We start from the raw sequence: 14,712 nt of genomic DNA, 5'->3' as shown, positions 1-14,712 counted from the left end.
GACAACCATCTCTGCAGCACTCCACCAATCAGGCCTTTATGGTAGAGTGGTCAGACGGAAGCCACTCCTCAGTAAAAGGCACATGCCAGCCCACTTGGAGTTTGCCAAAAGACACCGAAAGACTCTCAGACTATGAGAAACAAGATTATCTTGAACCCTTTGGCCTGAATGCCAAGCGTCCTGTCTGGAGGAAACCTGGTACCATCCCTACGGTGTAGCATGGTGGTGGCAGCATCATGCTATTGCAATGTTTTTCAGCGGCAGGGACTGTGAGACTAGTCAGGAGCGAGGCAAAGATGAACGGAGCAAAGTCCAGAGAACTCCTTGATGAAAACCTGCTCCAGAGCGCTCAGGACCTCAGACTGGGGCAAAGGTTTACCTTCCAACAGGACAACGACCCTAAGCACACAGCCAAGACAACGCAGAAGTGGCTTTGGGACAATTCTCTGAAGGTCCCAGCCAGAGCCCGGACTTGAACCCAATCGAACATCTCTGAAGAGTACTGAAAATAGCTCTGCAGCGATCCTCCCCATCCAACCTGACAGCGCTTGAGAGGATCTGCAGAGAAAAACGTGAGAAACTCCCCAAATACAGGTGTGCCAAGCTTGTTGCATCATACCCAGAAGACTTGAAGCTGTAATCGCTGCCAAAAGGTGCTTCAACAAAGTACTGAGTAAAGGGTCAGAATATACTTAAGTAAATGTGATATTTCCCCCCAAAAAATTTGACATATGCAAAAATGTCTAAAAAGCCGTTTTTGCTTTGTCATTATGGGGTAGTGTGTGTAGATTGACGAGGAGGGGAAAAAAGTTTTAATCAATTTCAGAATAAGGCTGTAACGTAACAAAATGTGGAGAAAGTCTAGGGGTCTGAAAACTTTCCGAATGCACTGTATATGGTCTGAGGACCAGGCAGTGCACCTCTCATTTCTATTCTTTAAAGTGTGTGACGCAGCATTCTTCAGATGGAATAAAAGTTGTCATTTTAAAGTGTCATTGTTTCAAACCAATAGGTATTCTGAACTATTAATAATCAAGACTTGGGACTTTCACAAGAAATTGACTGTACCATTAACATTTCTCCTAGATGAAATGTAACCTGCTAAATACAGTTTCTCTCATTGAAACTAGACCAATCAAGTAAGTTATTTTGCAAGCTGAGACAGAGGTCACAAATACACCCCATTTTAAGAATAAAAAGACAAAGATAATATATGACACATGGTAAAATTGATATACTCCACCTACTGTGTCTAAACTTCACGAAACCAACAGAAACAAAGAGTTGCCTTGTCCCAATTCATGAACAAGCCTAGAGGCAATTTCGAGAATCCACCAAACTCTTTTAGTTTTGCTCTGTCAGCTTTAATGTTCCCTTGTGCCAAGTCGCACCTCTTTCTATTTTTGTACAAAAGCGACATTCTAAAGTAGGATATCGAATCGCTCGAGGCAGACCATTAAATAGCAGAGTTTAACCAAGTTTATCGTAAAAGGAATAAGAGCAAGGAAACCTAATATGTTAAACCGGGAAAACCCCTCTTTATTTTGTTCAGAATCGTCTCTTGAAAAATCCTATCATCCTCTGACTGGTGAGCGAGCCTCGCCTTGACGAATCAACGGCACTCTGTCCATTTTTTAACCCGGTGTCCGTCCGTGACCCTGCTCGCTGGGGAAAGACGAGCGGTAAGACAAGAGGCATATCGAGAAGATTTGCATGTTGTAAAAACATAACATCTTCTTTCTAAGGGAGCCTTGCCCTACTACCTCCACCAGCTGCTCATATCTTGATTATAGAAAACTACAGGTAAATGCCAAAATATTGGAAACACTTGAGTAAATGAGGAATACAAAGTATATTGAAAGCAGGTGCTGCCACACAGGTACGCTTCCGGAGTTAATTAAGCAATTAACATCCCATCATGCTTAGGGTCATGTATAAAAATGCCGGGCAGGCCGTTATTTTAGCTACTATGGCTATGCCTCCATAGGATGACAAATCCCCCATCCACAGGGCACGGGTGGTCATTGAATGGTTTGATGAGCATGAACACAGTGGAAACCATATAACGTGGCTGTCTCAGTCACCAGATCTCAACCCAACACTTCTGGGAGATTCTGGAGTGGCAACTGAGACAGTGTTTTCCACCACAATCAACAAAATACCAAATTATGGACTTTATGGAAAAATAGTGTTGCATCCCTCCAGTAGAGTTCCAGACATTTGTATAAATCTATGCCAAGGTGCATTTAAGGTGGCCTAACACCCTATTAAGACACTTTATTATTATTTGACCCTGCTGGTCATCTATGAATATTTGAACATCTTGGCCATGTTCTGTTATAATCTCCACCCGGCACAGCCAGAAGAGGACTGGCCACCCCTCATAGCCTGGTTCCTCTCTAGGTTTCTTCCTAGGTTCTGGCCTTTCTAGGGAGTTTTTCCTAGCCACCGTGCTTCTACACCTGCATTGCTTGCTGTTTGGGGTTTTAGGCTGTAATTCTGTACAGCACTTTGTGACATCAGCTGATGTAAGAAGGGCTTTATAAATACATTTGATTGATTGACTTTGTTGGCGTTTCCTTTATTTTGGCAGTTACTTGTATATTCCCCTTCCGAGGTAAGCGCTTAATTGAAAAGCATTGATGTAGGAAATGCAATTTGGCTCATATCCAACCTTAATTGACTCCACCATATACATTCCTCCTACAGATAACCATTAACTAGCAACCAGACTGCGGACCTTCTCCTTTCCATAGGTTACCTGCTGATTAACAGTATTTCAAATCAGAACCCATCAGATCATACAGTAGAACTCAGTTCTTCTTACCATCGACAGAGCCAAACTCTTTCTCATGGGCACGGGTCAGAATCTCTTTGTACAGAATCTCAGCCTCTTTGTATTTCCCCTGTTTGAGAAAGCAGGATGCCTGGAGAGAAAAGAGGAGAGAAAAAAAGTACTTATCAATGTTGTATCAAAACGAGGGTATTGAATCACACTGTGTTCCCAGAAAGAACATGGCCAATCCATCCATCCACATATTTCCCCAGTGTAGTTCAGGGGCTCATGAACAATGATATAGCACTACTGCGCCTGCCTCTGGGTCTCAATGAATCATAAAGCAGACAAGATATGAGTGGGCGGACGAGACTAGCTACGGGACTCTGAAAGCTGGCAGAGAATAGACAAAGCCCCAGTGGCCTTGTGCAGTGCACCAGTTTGCTTTACATACTAATTGAGACCGTTTTCCCCCTGTTTGTAGAGCGACGAGTTCAATTAACTACAAAGCAAAGGTGCCGCTGTGTGTCAATCACGCTGTGAATGTGACGCAAACTCTAAAAGTGGAAAATCCTTGGTTTCTTTTCTCTGAATACCAATATAGATGGTTCCTCCTGGACTGAATCAAATTCTGTGTCTTTCAGAATACGAACTTTGAAACTCCACAGCTGAATGTGAAGTGATGCTTTTATTTAAAATCTATCAAAACGCATTCAGCGTTTCAGCATCTACAACTGTAATTACAAGCCACTCCCACAGGAACATAACTAATCTAGATACACAGAAACCCTGACTCTAACCAAACATGCAAGTTCAAACTAATCCACACATGGTTTATATGGGTGTGATTTTGTAAGCGAATGTCTATGCACATTATCATTTGTTTTTTAAAATTGGACAAGTCCAGGTAGTCCATCTCCCTGTTTCAGTCAATTTTCTTCAGTTTGGTGCATATTGAACACCACCCAAGTGTTGCCCAGTAGTACTCACCAGGTTGTTCTTGGTCTTGGCCACATTGGCATCGTCAGGACCCAGTCTGCACTCGTAGATCTCCAGGGCGCGGCAGTAGTAATACTCCACCTCCTCATACTTGCCCTGGTTCTGACACAGCAGGGCCAGGTTGTTCAGCTGCTTGGCCACATCTGGGTGGTCCTTGCCCAGTACCTGAGAGGGACAAAAACATAAGAGGTATATGTATTTATATGTCGTTTGGCAACCAGGAAGGTCAATACAGTATCCATGTAATTATCTATATGGTTGCATGAACAAATCACATTATCAAAACGTCAAAATAACAGAAATTCAACCAAAACCGTTATAAAACGGTCAAATAAAAACTGCCAAAACGTTATCACAAATCAGTAGCTTTTTCTAAGCGTATTATACAACTATCTTAGTGCTGCAGGCAGAGAGCTTAACTGTTTTGTTGTCTACCATTTAAGTACGTCTCAACCTTTGATCGTGTTCTAATCTGCTTAATTAAATAATATCCCCAAGTCTATTTCAGCAGTCAACATCAGGTTTCTCCACTCAAAAGAAGCAAATCTAATAAAACCCAGATCAATATGGAGCGAGCTGTTTGGGGCTCTGAGGCACAGAACGTATCTGCTACGTTACGTCTGCACTGTTCTTGCTCTCTTTTCTTCCAAACCCCTCTCTCCTTGGTAATTATAATCATCACGTCACCGGAATTTCATTCTGCGAGAGTTTCTATCAGAACTGAGGCCTAGATAAGTGTGTGTTTTCAGGTGATCTGAGCAATATTATGTCAGGGTAGCAATAGATAAGAGGTCCAGGGATATGGCCTACCTTTTCTCTTATCTCCAAAGCTCTCTTGCACAGTGGCTCGGCCTCCTTGTACTTGCCCCTCTTTCCATAGAGCACGGCCAGGTTGTTGAGTGTAGCAGCAACCTGGATGACAGGAACAAACACAACGAGGATTAGACTACTTGGAGTTGTCACGAACCAGCAACCATTTTTATATAGTATCAATATTTCCATCTATGTCATCAGGTGATGTATCAAGACCATAACATGGATATTGCCCAGTCTAACATGTTTTAGCTATCTGTCACTTGGGTCTGGTATAAGTGAGATTCCTATAGCCAACAGTGTTTTCATTAGTTTGTCTAGAGGACCAGGGAGAGAGTGGGAGGGGGGGTTCAGGGCATGGCACCTAGCGCATGCTTCAAATTGACTTCCTCCAACCCTTATTCTTTAACAAAAACATAGTCATCCTTCCTTTCTCTTGACTACACCAGCAGCGTACGGGTCTATGTCCCAAATGGCACCACACATAAAGCACTCTAGGGGCCCTGGTCAAAAGTATTGCACTAAATAGAGAATAGGGTTCCATTTGGGATGCAGCCTATTGTTATGGATCATTCTCATGGATGTTGATGAAGTGGTCATAAACATCTAAGGACCATTTCTCTGTGTGTGAAGTTGTTTTGGAAATGCATTAGCTCTGGGTTTAGGTGAAAGGGTATTGAACAGTTGTGATTGATGACCTTCAGGTAAGAGACTAGCAACATAAATCCATATCAGGAATTGATGTGGATAAAGCAAGAAATGCATATAGAGACGTAGTGTGGGACGGTAACTAAGGCGGGCTGTACATTATTGGCTCCCCAGTGACAAAGCCCACCAAGCCATTCTGGCTATTATGAACTAACACCTGATGACAAATCTTTTTATTCCACATATGGGTCAGTCTGTCCACATAGTGTGGTTGTCATGAAGACGGTCCTTGCTTACAGCAGGGTGGTCTTTGCCGAGAGTCTTCTCCCGGATGGACAGAGCGTCGTTGAGCAGGTGGGCAGCCTCTTTGTATTTGTTCTGATCCCTAGAGAGAGAGAGAGAGCGCGAGATCCGATATAATCTCAGCATACTAGCACACCGCAAAGTCATAATGGGCTGTCTTCACTGCATCCATTGAAATGCAGAAATTAAGACAGATTAGTATATAAGCAATGAAGGATTAACACTACAAATCCTACAAAGACTGCAAATAGGAAAACCTAGCAAGGCAAACTGAACAACATAACAGGCAAACCATGCAGCATTGTCCCTAGGCACAAACTAGGCACAAACAAAACAGAAGAAAACTGAATGAAACAGGGTGGGACTTCGTAGTCTTGTCCAATATAAAATCTTGTTACAAAACACTTTAAAGGCCCAGTGCAGTCAAAATGCAGTCTTTCCTGTTTTTTGCATCATATTGTACAACTGCTGGTGAAACTAACACTAAAAGTGTGAGAACATTTGATCAGTGTTATTTCTTGATAGTTGCCAGTTGAAAATACAATTTACACAGGACCTACACAGGACCTTCTAATCAGCAGGTTTGCATGGGCAGGAATTTCAGCATTCCATGGTGACACCACCATGCGGTAAATTGGTTAATAGGCCAATAAGAGTTCCAAACCACTGCTAATAACATAGTTTTCAGTTTGCCCCTCCCAACTCAGACCACTACCAGACAGTCCTAGCTAAATTCTTGCTTGAGAAAAGTGTCATGCTAAAAAGCTATTTACGCCCATTTTAAAGTAAGGTACTTCAATTGTTACCCAGAAACGATTTGATATAGAAAAAAATGTCTGCATTGGGCCTTTAAAACATTGTCTGCTAGGTGCCCTAATGAACACGACCCTGGTATAGCAAGGGAATGCCAGGCCTCACCTGTAGACAAGGGCCAGTATATTGAGCATGGTGGCGACATCAGGGTGGTCGTGTCCGGAGGTCTTCTCCAGGTCCTCCAGGGCCTGTTTGCAGAGGGGCACGGCCACCTCGTAGCGCCCCTGGGAGGCATACTGGATCACCAGATTGTGGAGGGTCCTCAGGCGGGCTGGGATCTCATAGCCTCCCTGTTGGGCTGCGGCCACCGCAGCACTGTTGTGCTGGTGCTGCACTGTGGGGGTGAAGGAAGGAGGGGACACAGAGCAAAGGTCATGTCAACAGGAAGACGAAGGACACTGGTTGACCTTATTATTGGTAACAAACAGTGCAGTGAAAGACTGAAATGTTGCCACAATAAACAATGTGCAGAGGTAATTGTGTGTGTGAGGGAGAAATCTTTTCTACAACAGTGCATTTTTTAATTGTAGTTGAGTAGCAAAACTCCAATAATACATTACAAGCCAAGGATCTACAATTATATCTAAGACTGTGTCCCAAATGGCAGGCTATGGGCCCTTGTCAAAAGTAGTCCACTTGATAGGGTAGAGGGTAGGCTGACATTATTGTTATCCTTTATTTAACCACAGAGGTCACATTGAGATTAACATGTCTTTTACATTTGGGATGCATCCTAAAAAAAGTACCGAGATCTCATGGATGGCTAGTAATGATGTCAGTGGTTCTTACTGCCTTGGCCTTGCTCCTCTTCATCGTTGGGGAAGAGATCATCCAGAGAGTCCTTTGGGGGCTCGCCGTCCTTCTCCTCCTGCTGAGAGACACATCCCCAGTCATTAGCCTAATTAACACAAGCACTTACCTACCTGAGCAATACACAGCATGAGAGACAGCCACGTAAAATCAGAATATTATATTGTGGAGTGAGAGCAATGTAAAATCTGAATATTATATTGTGATCGAGTGAGGGTGGGTGTGTGATGGCCGGTATATTCCTGCTTGTTGGCTACATCTGCTGGCCAGGAGAGAGGGTGGCCCGGAATGGTAAGAGCCTAATTACCCACACCTGATTATAATTAGCTTGGAGGATGGGTGGTGGCTGTTTTTAACCTGGCTTTGGCCAGATCTGCTTGTGTCCCTGGAGCAGCAAGAGCTGAAATGCTGAGCCCTCTAATGCGGAGAGGGATATCAGACCCAACGGAACAAGAACCTACCGGACGTTACTTGGCCGTAGACCTGACCCCAGTAAGAACAAGACTGCTAGATTTCTGTTTTATATGCCGGCAAACAGCTTAGCTGTCCAGTAGCGGAGACGGACCGGAAGAATCATGTAGAAAGGCTCGGTTTTTGGTTTTGCTACCCAGCACTGTTGCCCATTGTGTTTTTTTTTTACTGAATAAAAGTCCTGGATAGTTTCCCTGGAGAGAAGGTCCACCTTGGTCGAAGCTTGTGCTACTTCACATTATCGTCACTTGTGGGCCAGCCCGGCACCCCTGACCGCTACACTGGTGGAGAATGCAGGCATTAAATCTCTGGGTTTGGAGTGCTAAGTGACAAAAGACTGAAGTAATTCCATATCATAGAGAACCTCAAGCAGCTGGCTCATGACAGCCAGGCCCAGTATGACATACACAGGGAGTTCATTACAGAGTGAAAATCAAAATGCTAGGTTCCTAGTCCATTTACAGACCATCACCACTGGTGCTCCACAGGCAACCCCAGCCAGTGGACCCAAACTGGGAAGGCTCCTGTTGAAAATGACAGAGGTGGATGATGTGGAAGCCTACCTCTCAGCCTCAGAGAACCGCAACACGGAAGGGTTGGCCCGAGAGCACCTGGGCTGGGCTGCATGGACCCTTCCTGGCTAGAGATGCACACCGGTCCTACTATGACCTATCAGATGATTAAGCTAAAGACAACAAGGTGGTTAAGGCAGCGATTCTGGCCCAGCATGGCTACACGTTGATGAGCCAGGTCTTGAAGTTCCATGAATGGACCTTTGTTCCCATCCAGTCAGTTAGGGCCCAGATGCACTACCTTATCCGGCTGGCGAAGGCCTGTTTGCAGAGTGACCCCTCAGGGCCTAGTGTGGAGGAGAATGGTAACGGACCACTTCCTACGGGCCAAGAAGATGGCCAGCCAGGGCAATCCACAATCCGTGTACCAACTAGTCCTCCTAGTGGATAGCCACCAGACCACAATGGATATGCTGAAGTCTGGTAAGACGGACAAGACTGAGGGTAAGCTAAGGTAACAACCAGAGAGACCCCTGCCTCACGCCCAGAGGGGGAGCCTCCCCGACAACGTATGTTCGGGCTAAGCCCAGACCCAAGTTATGCGTGTAGAAATAAACCCATGCCCACTCCACAGATCCAGTTGGGGGGAGGCCCTGTCACTTAATGACCTGTTGTTAGGAGTCACCAGCCCCCACATTCCCAACCAAAGTAGATGGAGATGCAGAAGCCCTGTTGGACACCGGCAGTACGGTGTCGTTGATACAGCCACAGCTAGTAGGTGAGCACAATCGTACCCCAGAGAATTCCATGGTAGTGTCCTGCATTCATAGGGACACCAAGGAGTATAACACGGCAGTGGTGAAGCTTACAACCCCTTAAGGGAACTATCAACTTTAAGTATGGGTAGTGCCCAACCTCCCGGTACCCCTTCAGCACACTTCAAAAATCCTCTAATCGCTCTTCCTATTATAGATGTCCCCTTTGAGAGAATCGCAATGGACCTGGTGGGGCCCCTGGTGAAGTCCACCAAAGGGCACCAATACATCCTTGTGATTCTAGACTATGCCATACACTAACCAGAGGCCAGTCCCATAAGAACTATGACCTTGAAAGGGATTGCCAAGGAACTGGTGATGTTCTTCAGAGGAGTTGCCTGTCCGCACAGAAGCATCTCGAAAGGTTGCTGCCATCAACACGCAGCTTACAAAACTACAGCGGCAAGAGATGGGGGAACTAGTGGACGAGAGCAGGGACATCTCTCCCTTCCCAGGGTGCACAACCTTGAAGCACCACCACATCCACACAGAACCCAGAAAGTTAACATTATGGCCTTACAGGGTCCTAGAGGCCAGACTGGAGGCCATCAAAAAGGAGGACCACCAGATGCTAAAGATGGGGATTATCGAGCCTTCCCAGAGTAAAGAGTGCAGCCCGATCTTCTTAGTGCCAAAGCCGGACGGGTGAGTAAGGTTTTGCAGTGACTACTGAAAACGAAATAGGATATCAAAATGTGACGCTTATCCTATGCCCGGTGTAGATGAGCTGACTGACCGCCTTGGCAGCGACCAGTATATCAGCACCCTGGATCTTACTAAGGGGTACTGGCAGGTTTGCGTGGCTCCAAAAAGGGGGGAGAAGACTGCCTTTGCCACACATACAGGGCTGTACCATTACACGGTTCTACCCTTCGGCCTGCATGGAGCTTCGCGTACGTTTGAGGCTAACGGCTAGGGTCCAGAGACCCCACAGTGAGTACTCGGCAGCATAATTGGACGACGTGCTAGGGCTGTACACAAAGTGGGAATCTCACCTGAAGCAGCTCAACGCTCTCTTGGAGGTACTTCGCAGAGCAGGTCCAACCGCCAATGCAAAAAAATGCAGGCTGGGACTTGAGTAAGGAGAGTACCTGGCATCACCATCGGGAGGGGCAAAGTCAAACTGCTAGAGAAGAAAGCTCAAGCCATCCGACAGTGGCCACGGACCCAAACCAAGTCTCAGGTAAAAACCTTTGATAGGCTAACCAGCAATTAACGTAGGTTCATTCCTAACTATGCAACTGTAGCTGGTCCTTTCACAGACCTGACCATAAAAGCCCCAGCCCAGCCGGGTCAGGTGGACTGACAAAGCGGAAGAAGCCTTCCAGAACCTGAAGGAGGCCCTGTGTTCCAGACTGGTCTTGGTGATGCCAGACTTTGGAGAGATGGTGGTCCAGACTGATGCCTCAGACAAATGGGTGGGTGCAGTCTTGTCCCAATAAATACGCATGGAGGAGCATACCATCCTATAGAATCAGCCGGAAGCTGTATCCACGAGACCAAATACTCAGAGGAGAAAGAGTGCCTAGCGGTGCAGTGGGCATTGAAGAAATTAAAGTACCTCCTGGGACGACACTCACGCTGGTCACGGACTATGCTCCTCTGGTCTGGATGTCCAGGAACAAGGAGACCAACGATAGTGACCAGGTGGTTTCTCTCACACCAACAGTATCGTTTCTCTGTTGTCCACAGATCTGGGTCGAAATACAGGAATGCAGACGCACTGTCCCGCCACTATATTCCTTCTCATTGGCTACATCAGCTGGCCAGGAGAGGGGGTGGCCTGAATTCACACATCTGAATATAATTAGCTTGGAAGTTGGGTGGAGACTGTTTTTAACCTGGCTTTGGCCAGATCTGCTTGTGTCCCTGGTGCAGCAAGAGCTGAAATGCTGAGTCCTCCAATGCTGAAAGGGATATAAGACCAAAACGGGACAAGAACTTACCGGACATTACTTGGCTGTAGACCTGACCCCAGTAAGGAGAAGTCTGTTAGATAAATGTTTTGTTTGATATGCCGGTAAACAGCTTAGCTGTCCGGTAGCAGAGGGACCAGAAAGACATGTAGAAAGGCTAAAAAGGAGGAGCTAGGTTTTTGGTTTGGTTTTATTGTTACCCAGCGCTGTGGCACATTCTGTTAATTAACACAAGTCCTGGGTAGTTTCCCTGGAGAAAAAGTCCGCCTTGGTCTAAGTTTGTGCTACTTCACACTTGTGGGCCAGCCCGGCACCCCTGACCGCTACAATATTAAAATCCCTCATGGCAATCATTCAGTCAAGTGCCACTAGAATAGATAGAGACCGAGAATGACAAGCGTATTCATCTAATAATCTAAACAGCTGCGTGCTGAACACATGACAGAATGTCTGCTGAGCAGCTGGCAGGCGGTTTCTTTACCAGCCATGTTGGAAAATTCTTGCATTCACTGAAATGTTATCAGTACATATTCATCAGATATTCTGAAAACCAGAGATATTTTTTCGTTCATAATCTCAAGACCAGTGGGGGGAAAAACCTGAACCATTTGGTTCCTTTCAAAATTCAGTTACGTTTTATGAACTAATGACACGACCCAGGAGATATTTTAAATTCTATATTGTCAGCGTCCTTCAAGAACCCTACGGGGAAAATCGCACATCCATATGCATTTAAACATTTTCTTAGCCAGGCAACCTTTTCAAAGACCTTAAAATAAATAGCAGGGTGAGGGTTGTGGTCCCAGAGGAGTTTAATCTGGAACAGGTCCTGCTGCTTAGTTAAGCTTAGTCATTGCTTGGGCCATTACAGCTTGTGACTGACTGAGGAGAAAGTCGGCTGCATTCAATGACATTCAGTAACGTTGCAGATATAAATTTAACGAATCAACCTGACAATGGCCAATTCTATATGACAGAAAATCATATCTGTCCTACAAAATGCATTTCTATCTGAATGTTGTGTAACATTGCACCCTTCTAAAACAGATCCACGAATACAGTCAGGGTCATTTTCATTATGCATTAAACAGAAGAGATAAAAAGGGCTGAAAAGGGGAGCGACAACCTAGACTTGTCCAATAAGAAACATTATTTTTCGTTGCAAAACAATTTGCATGCCCTAGTTAACATAACCCAGGGGGGTTCATTCCAACCACTGGATCAATGAGGCCCTGACCAATCACTTTCCAGGAAGGCCATGCAGGTCATTTCCCCTCATTTCTTGTTAACAAACTAGAGTTTTGTCAAGTCGGTTAGGACATCTACTTTGTGCATGACACAAGTCATTTTTCCAACAATTGTTTACAGACTCACTGTTTCACAATTCCAGTGAGTCAGAAGTTTACATACACTAAGTTGACTGTGCCTTTAAACAGTTTGGAAAATTCCAGAAAATTATGTCATGGGTTTAGAAGCTTCTGATAGGCTAATTGACATAATTTGAGTCAATTGGAGTTATGGATGTATTTCAAGGCCTACCTTCAAACTCTGCCTCTTTGCTTGACATCATGGGAAATTCAAAAGAAATCAGCCAAGACCTCAAAAAAAAATTGTAGACAAGTCTGGTTCATCCTTGGGAGCGATTTCCAAATGCCTGAAGGTACCACGTTCATCTGTACAAACAATAGTACGCAAGTATAAACACCATGGGACCACGCAGCCGCCATACCGCTCAGGAAGGAGATGCGTTCGGTCTCTTAGAGAAGAACGTACTTTGGTTTGAAAAGTGAAAATCAATTCCAGAACAGCAAAGGACCTTGAAGATGCTGGAGGAAACAGGTACAAAAGTATATATCCACAGTAAAACGAGTCCTATATCGTCATAACCTGATAGACCGCTCAGCAAGGAAGAAGCCACTGCTCCAAAACTGCCATAAAAAAGGCCAAACTACAGTTTGCAACTGCACATGGGGACAAAGATTGTATTTGTTGGAGAAATGTCCTCTGGTCTGATGAAACAAAAATAGAACTGTTTGGCTATAATGACCATCGTTATGTTTGGAGGAAAAAAGGGGTAGGCTTGTAAGCCAAAGAACACCATCCCAACTGTGAAGCACAATGGTGGCAGCATCATGTTGTGGGGGTGCTTTGCTGCAGGAGGGACTGGTGCACTTCAGAAAATAGATGAGGAAAAGTACGTGGATACATAGAAGCAACATCTCAAGACATCAGTCAGGAAGTTAAAGCTTGGTCGCAATTGGGTCTTCCAAATGGACAATGACCCCAAGCATACTTCCAAAGTTGTGATAAAAGGACAACAAATTCAAGGTATTGGACTGGCCATCACAAAGCCCTGACTTCAATCCTATAGAAAATCTGTGGGCAGAACTGAGAAAGCATGTGCGAGCAAGTAGGCCTACAAACCTGACTCAGTTACAACAGTTCTGTCAGGAGGAATGGGCCAAAATTCACCCAACTTATTGTGGGAAGCTTGTGGAATGCTTCCCAAAACGTTTGCCCCAAGTTAAACAATTTAAAAGGCAATGCTACCAAATACTAATTGAGTGTATGTAAACTTCTGACCCACTGGGAATGTGATGAAAGAAATTAAAGATATAATAAATCATTCTCTCTACTATTATTCTGACATTTTACATTCTTAAAATAAAGCAGTGATCCTAACTGACCTAATAGAGGGGATTTATACTAGGATTAAAACTGAGTTTAAATATATTTGGCTAAGGTGTATGTAAACTTCTGACTTCAACTGTATATATATATATTTATTTATTTATTTATTTATTTATATACACATACATACATACACACAGTCCCAGTCAAAAGTTGCAAACCTACAAGGGTTTTTCTTTATTTTTACTATTTTCTACATTGTAGAATAATAGTGAAGACATCAAAACTATGAAATAACACGCACTCATGTAGTAGCCAGAAAGTGTTAACAAATCAAAATATATTTTAGATTCTTCAGAGTAGCCACTCTGCCTTGATGACAGCCTTGCACACTCTTGGCATTCTCTCACACAGCTTCGCCTGGAATGCTTTTCCAACACTCTTGAAGGAGTTCCCACATATGCTGAGCACTTGTTGGCTGCTTTTCCTTCACTCTGCGATCCAACTCATCCCAAACCATCTCAATTGGGTTGGGGTCGGGTGATTGTGGAGGCCAGGTCATCTGATGCAGCACTCCATCGCTCTCCTTCTTGGCCAAATAGCCCTTACACAGCATGGAGGTGTGTTTTGGGTCATTGTCCTAATGAAAAACAAATGATAGTCCCACTAAGCGCAAATCAGATGGGATGGCGTATCACTGCAGAATGATGTAGTAGCCATGCTGGTTAAGTGGGCCTTGAATTCTAAATAACTTAGTGTCACCAGCAAAGCACTCCCACACCATCACACCTCTTCCATGCTTCACGGTGGGAACCACAAGTGGAGATAATCCGTTCACCTACTCTGCGTCTCACAAAGACACTGCGTTTGGAACCAAAAATCTCTACATTTCCACCGGTCTAATGTCCATTGCTCGTGTTTCTTGGCCCAAGCAAGTCTCTTCTTCTTATTGGTGTCCTTTAGTAGTGGTTTCTTTGCAGCAATTCAACCATAAAGGCCACACAGTCTCCTATGAACAGCTGATGTTGAGATGTGTCTTACTTTATTTGGGCTGCATTTTCTGAGGCTGGTAACTCTAATGAACTTATCCTCCACAGCAGAGGTAACTCTGGGTCTTCCTTTCCTGTGGCGGTCCTCATGAGAGCCAGTTTCATCATAGCGCTTGATGGTCTTGCGAGTGCACTTGAAGAAACCTTCAAAGTTCT

The 14,712-nt window shown here is 44.7% G+C and overlaps 1 protein-coding gene across 6 annotated transcripts in view; it reads right to left on the bottom strand.

Annotated features, from left to right (window-relative positions):
• LOC120017479 (kinesin light chain 1-like) overlaps positions 1-14,712 on the bottom strand; it is a 48,580-nt gene that overhangs the window by 16,300 nt on the left and 17,568 nt on the right. For 4 of the 6 annotated variants that reach the window (XM_038960257.1, XM_038960258.1, XM_038960253.1 and 1 more), the window contains exons 4-9: positions 7,142-7,223; positions 6,458-6,686; positions 5,534-5,621; positions 4,586-4,687; positions 3,767-3,940; positions 2,828-2,927 (exon numbers count right to left, since the gene is read on the bottom strand). In XM_038960257.1, the coding sequence (XP_038816185.1) occupies positions 2,828-2,927; positions 3,767-3,940; positions 4,586-4,687; positions 5,534-5,621; positions 6,458-6,686; positions 7,142-7,223 (775 nt within the window). The remainder of the gene's footprint in view (positions 1-2,827; positions 2,928-3,766; positions 3,941-4,585; positions 4,688-5,533; positions 5,622-6,457; positions 6,687-7,141; positions 7,224-14,712) is intronic. The other 2 variants (XM_038960254.1, XM_038960256.1) reach the window with 1 other exon arrangement.

Source organism: Salvelinus namaycush, chromosome 22, assembly GCF_016432855.1.
Source record: "Salvelinus namaycush isolate Seneca chromosome 22, SaNama_1.0, whole genome shotgun sequence".
Taxonomy (NCBI): Eukaryota; Metazoa; Chordata; class Actinopteri; order Salmoniformes; family Salmonidae; genus Salvelinus; species Salvelinus namaycush.
This window is presented reverse-complemented; position numbering and strand designations above follow the sequence as displayed.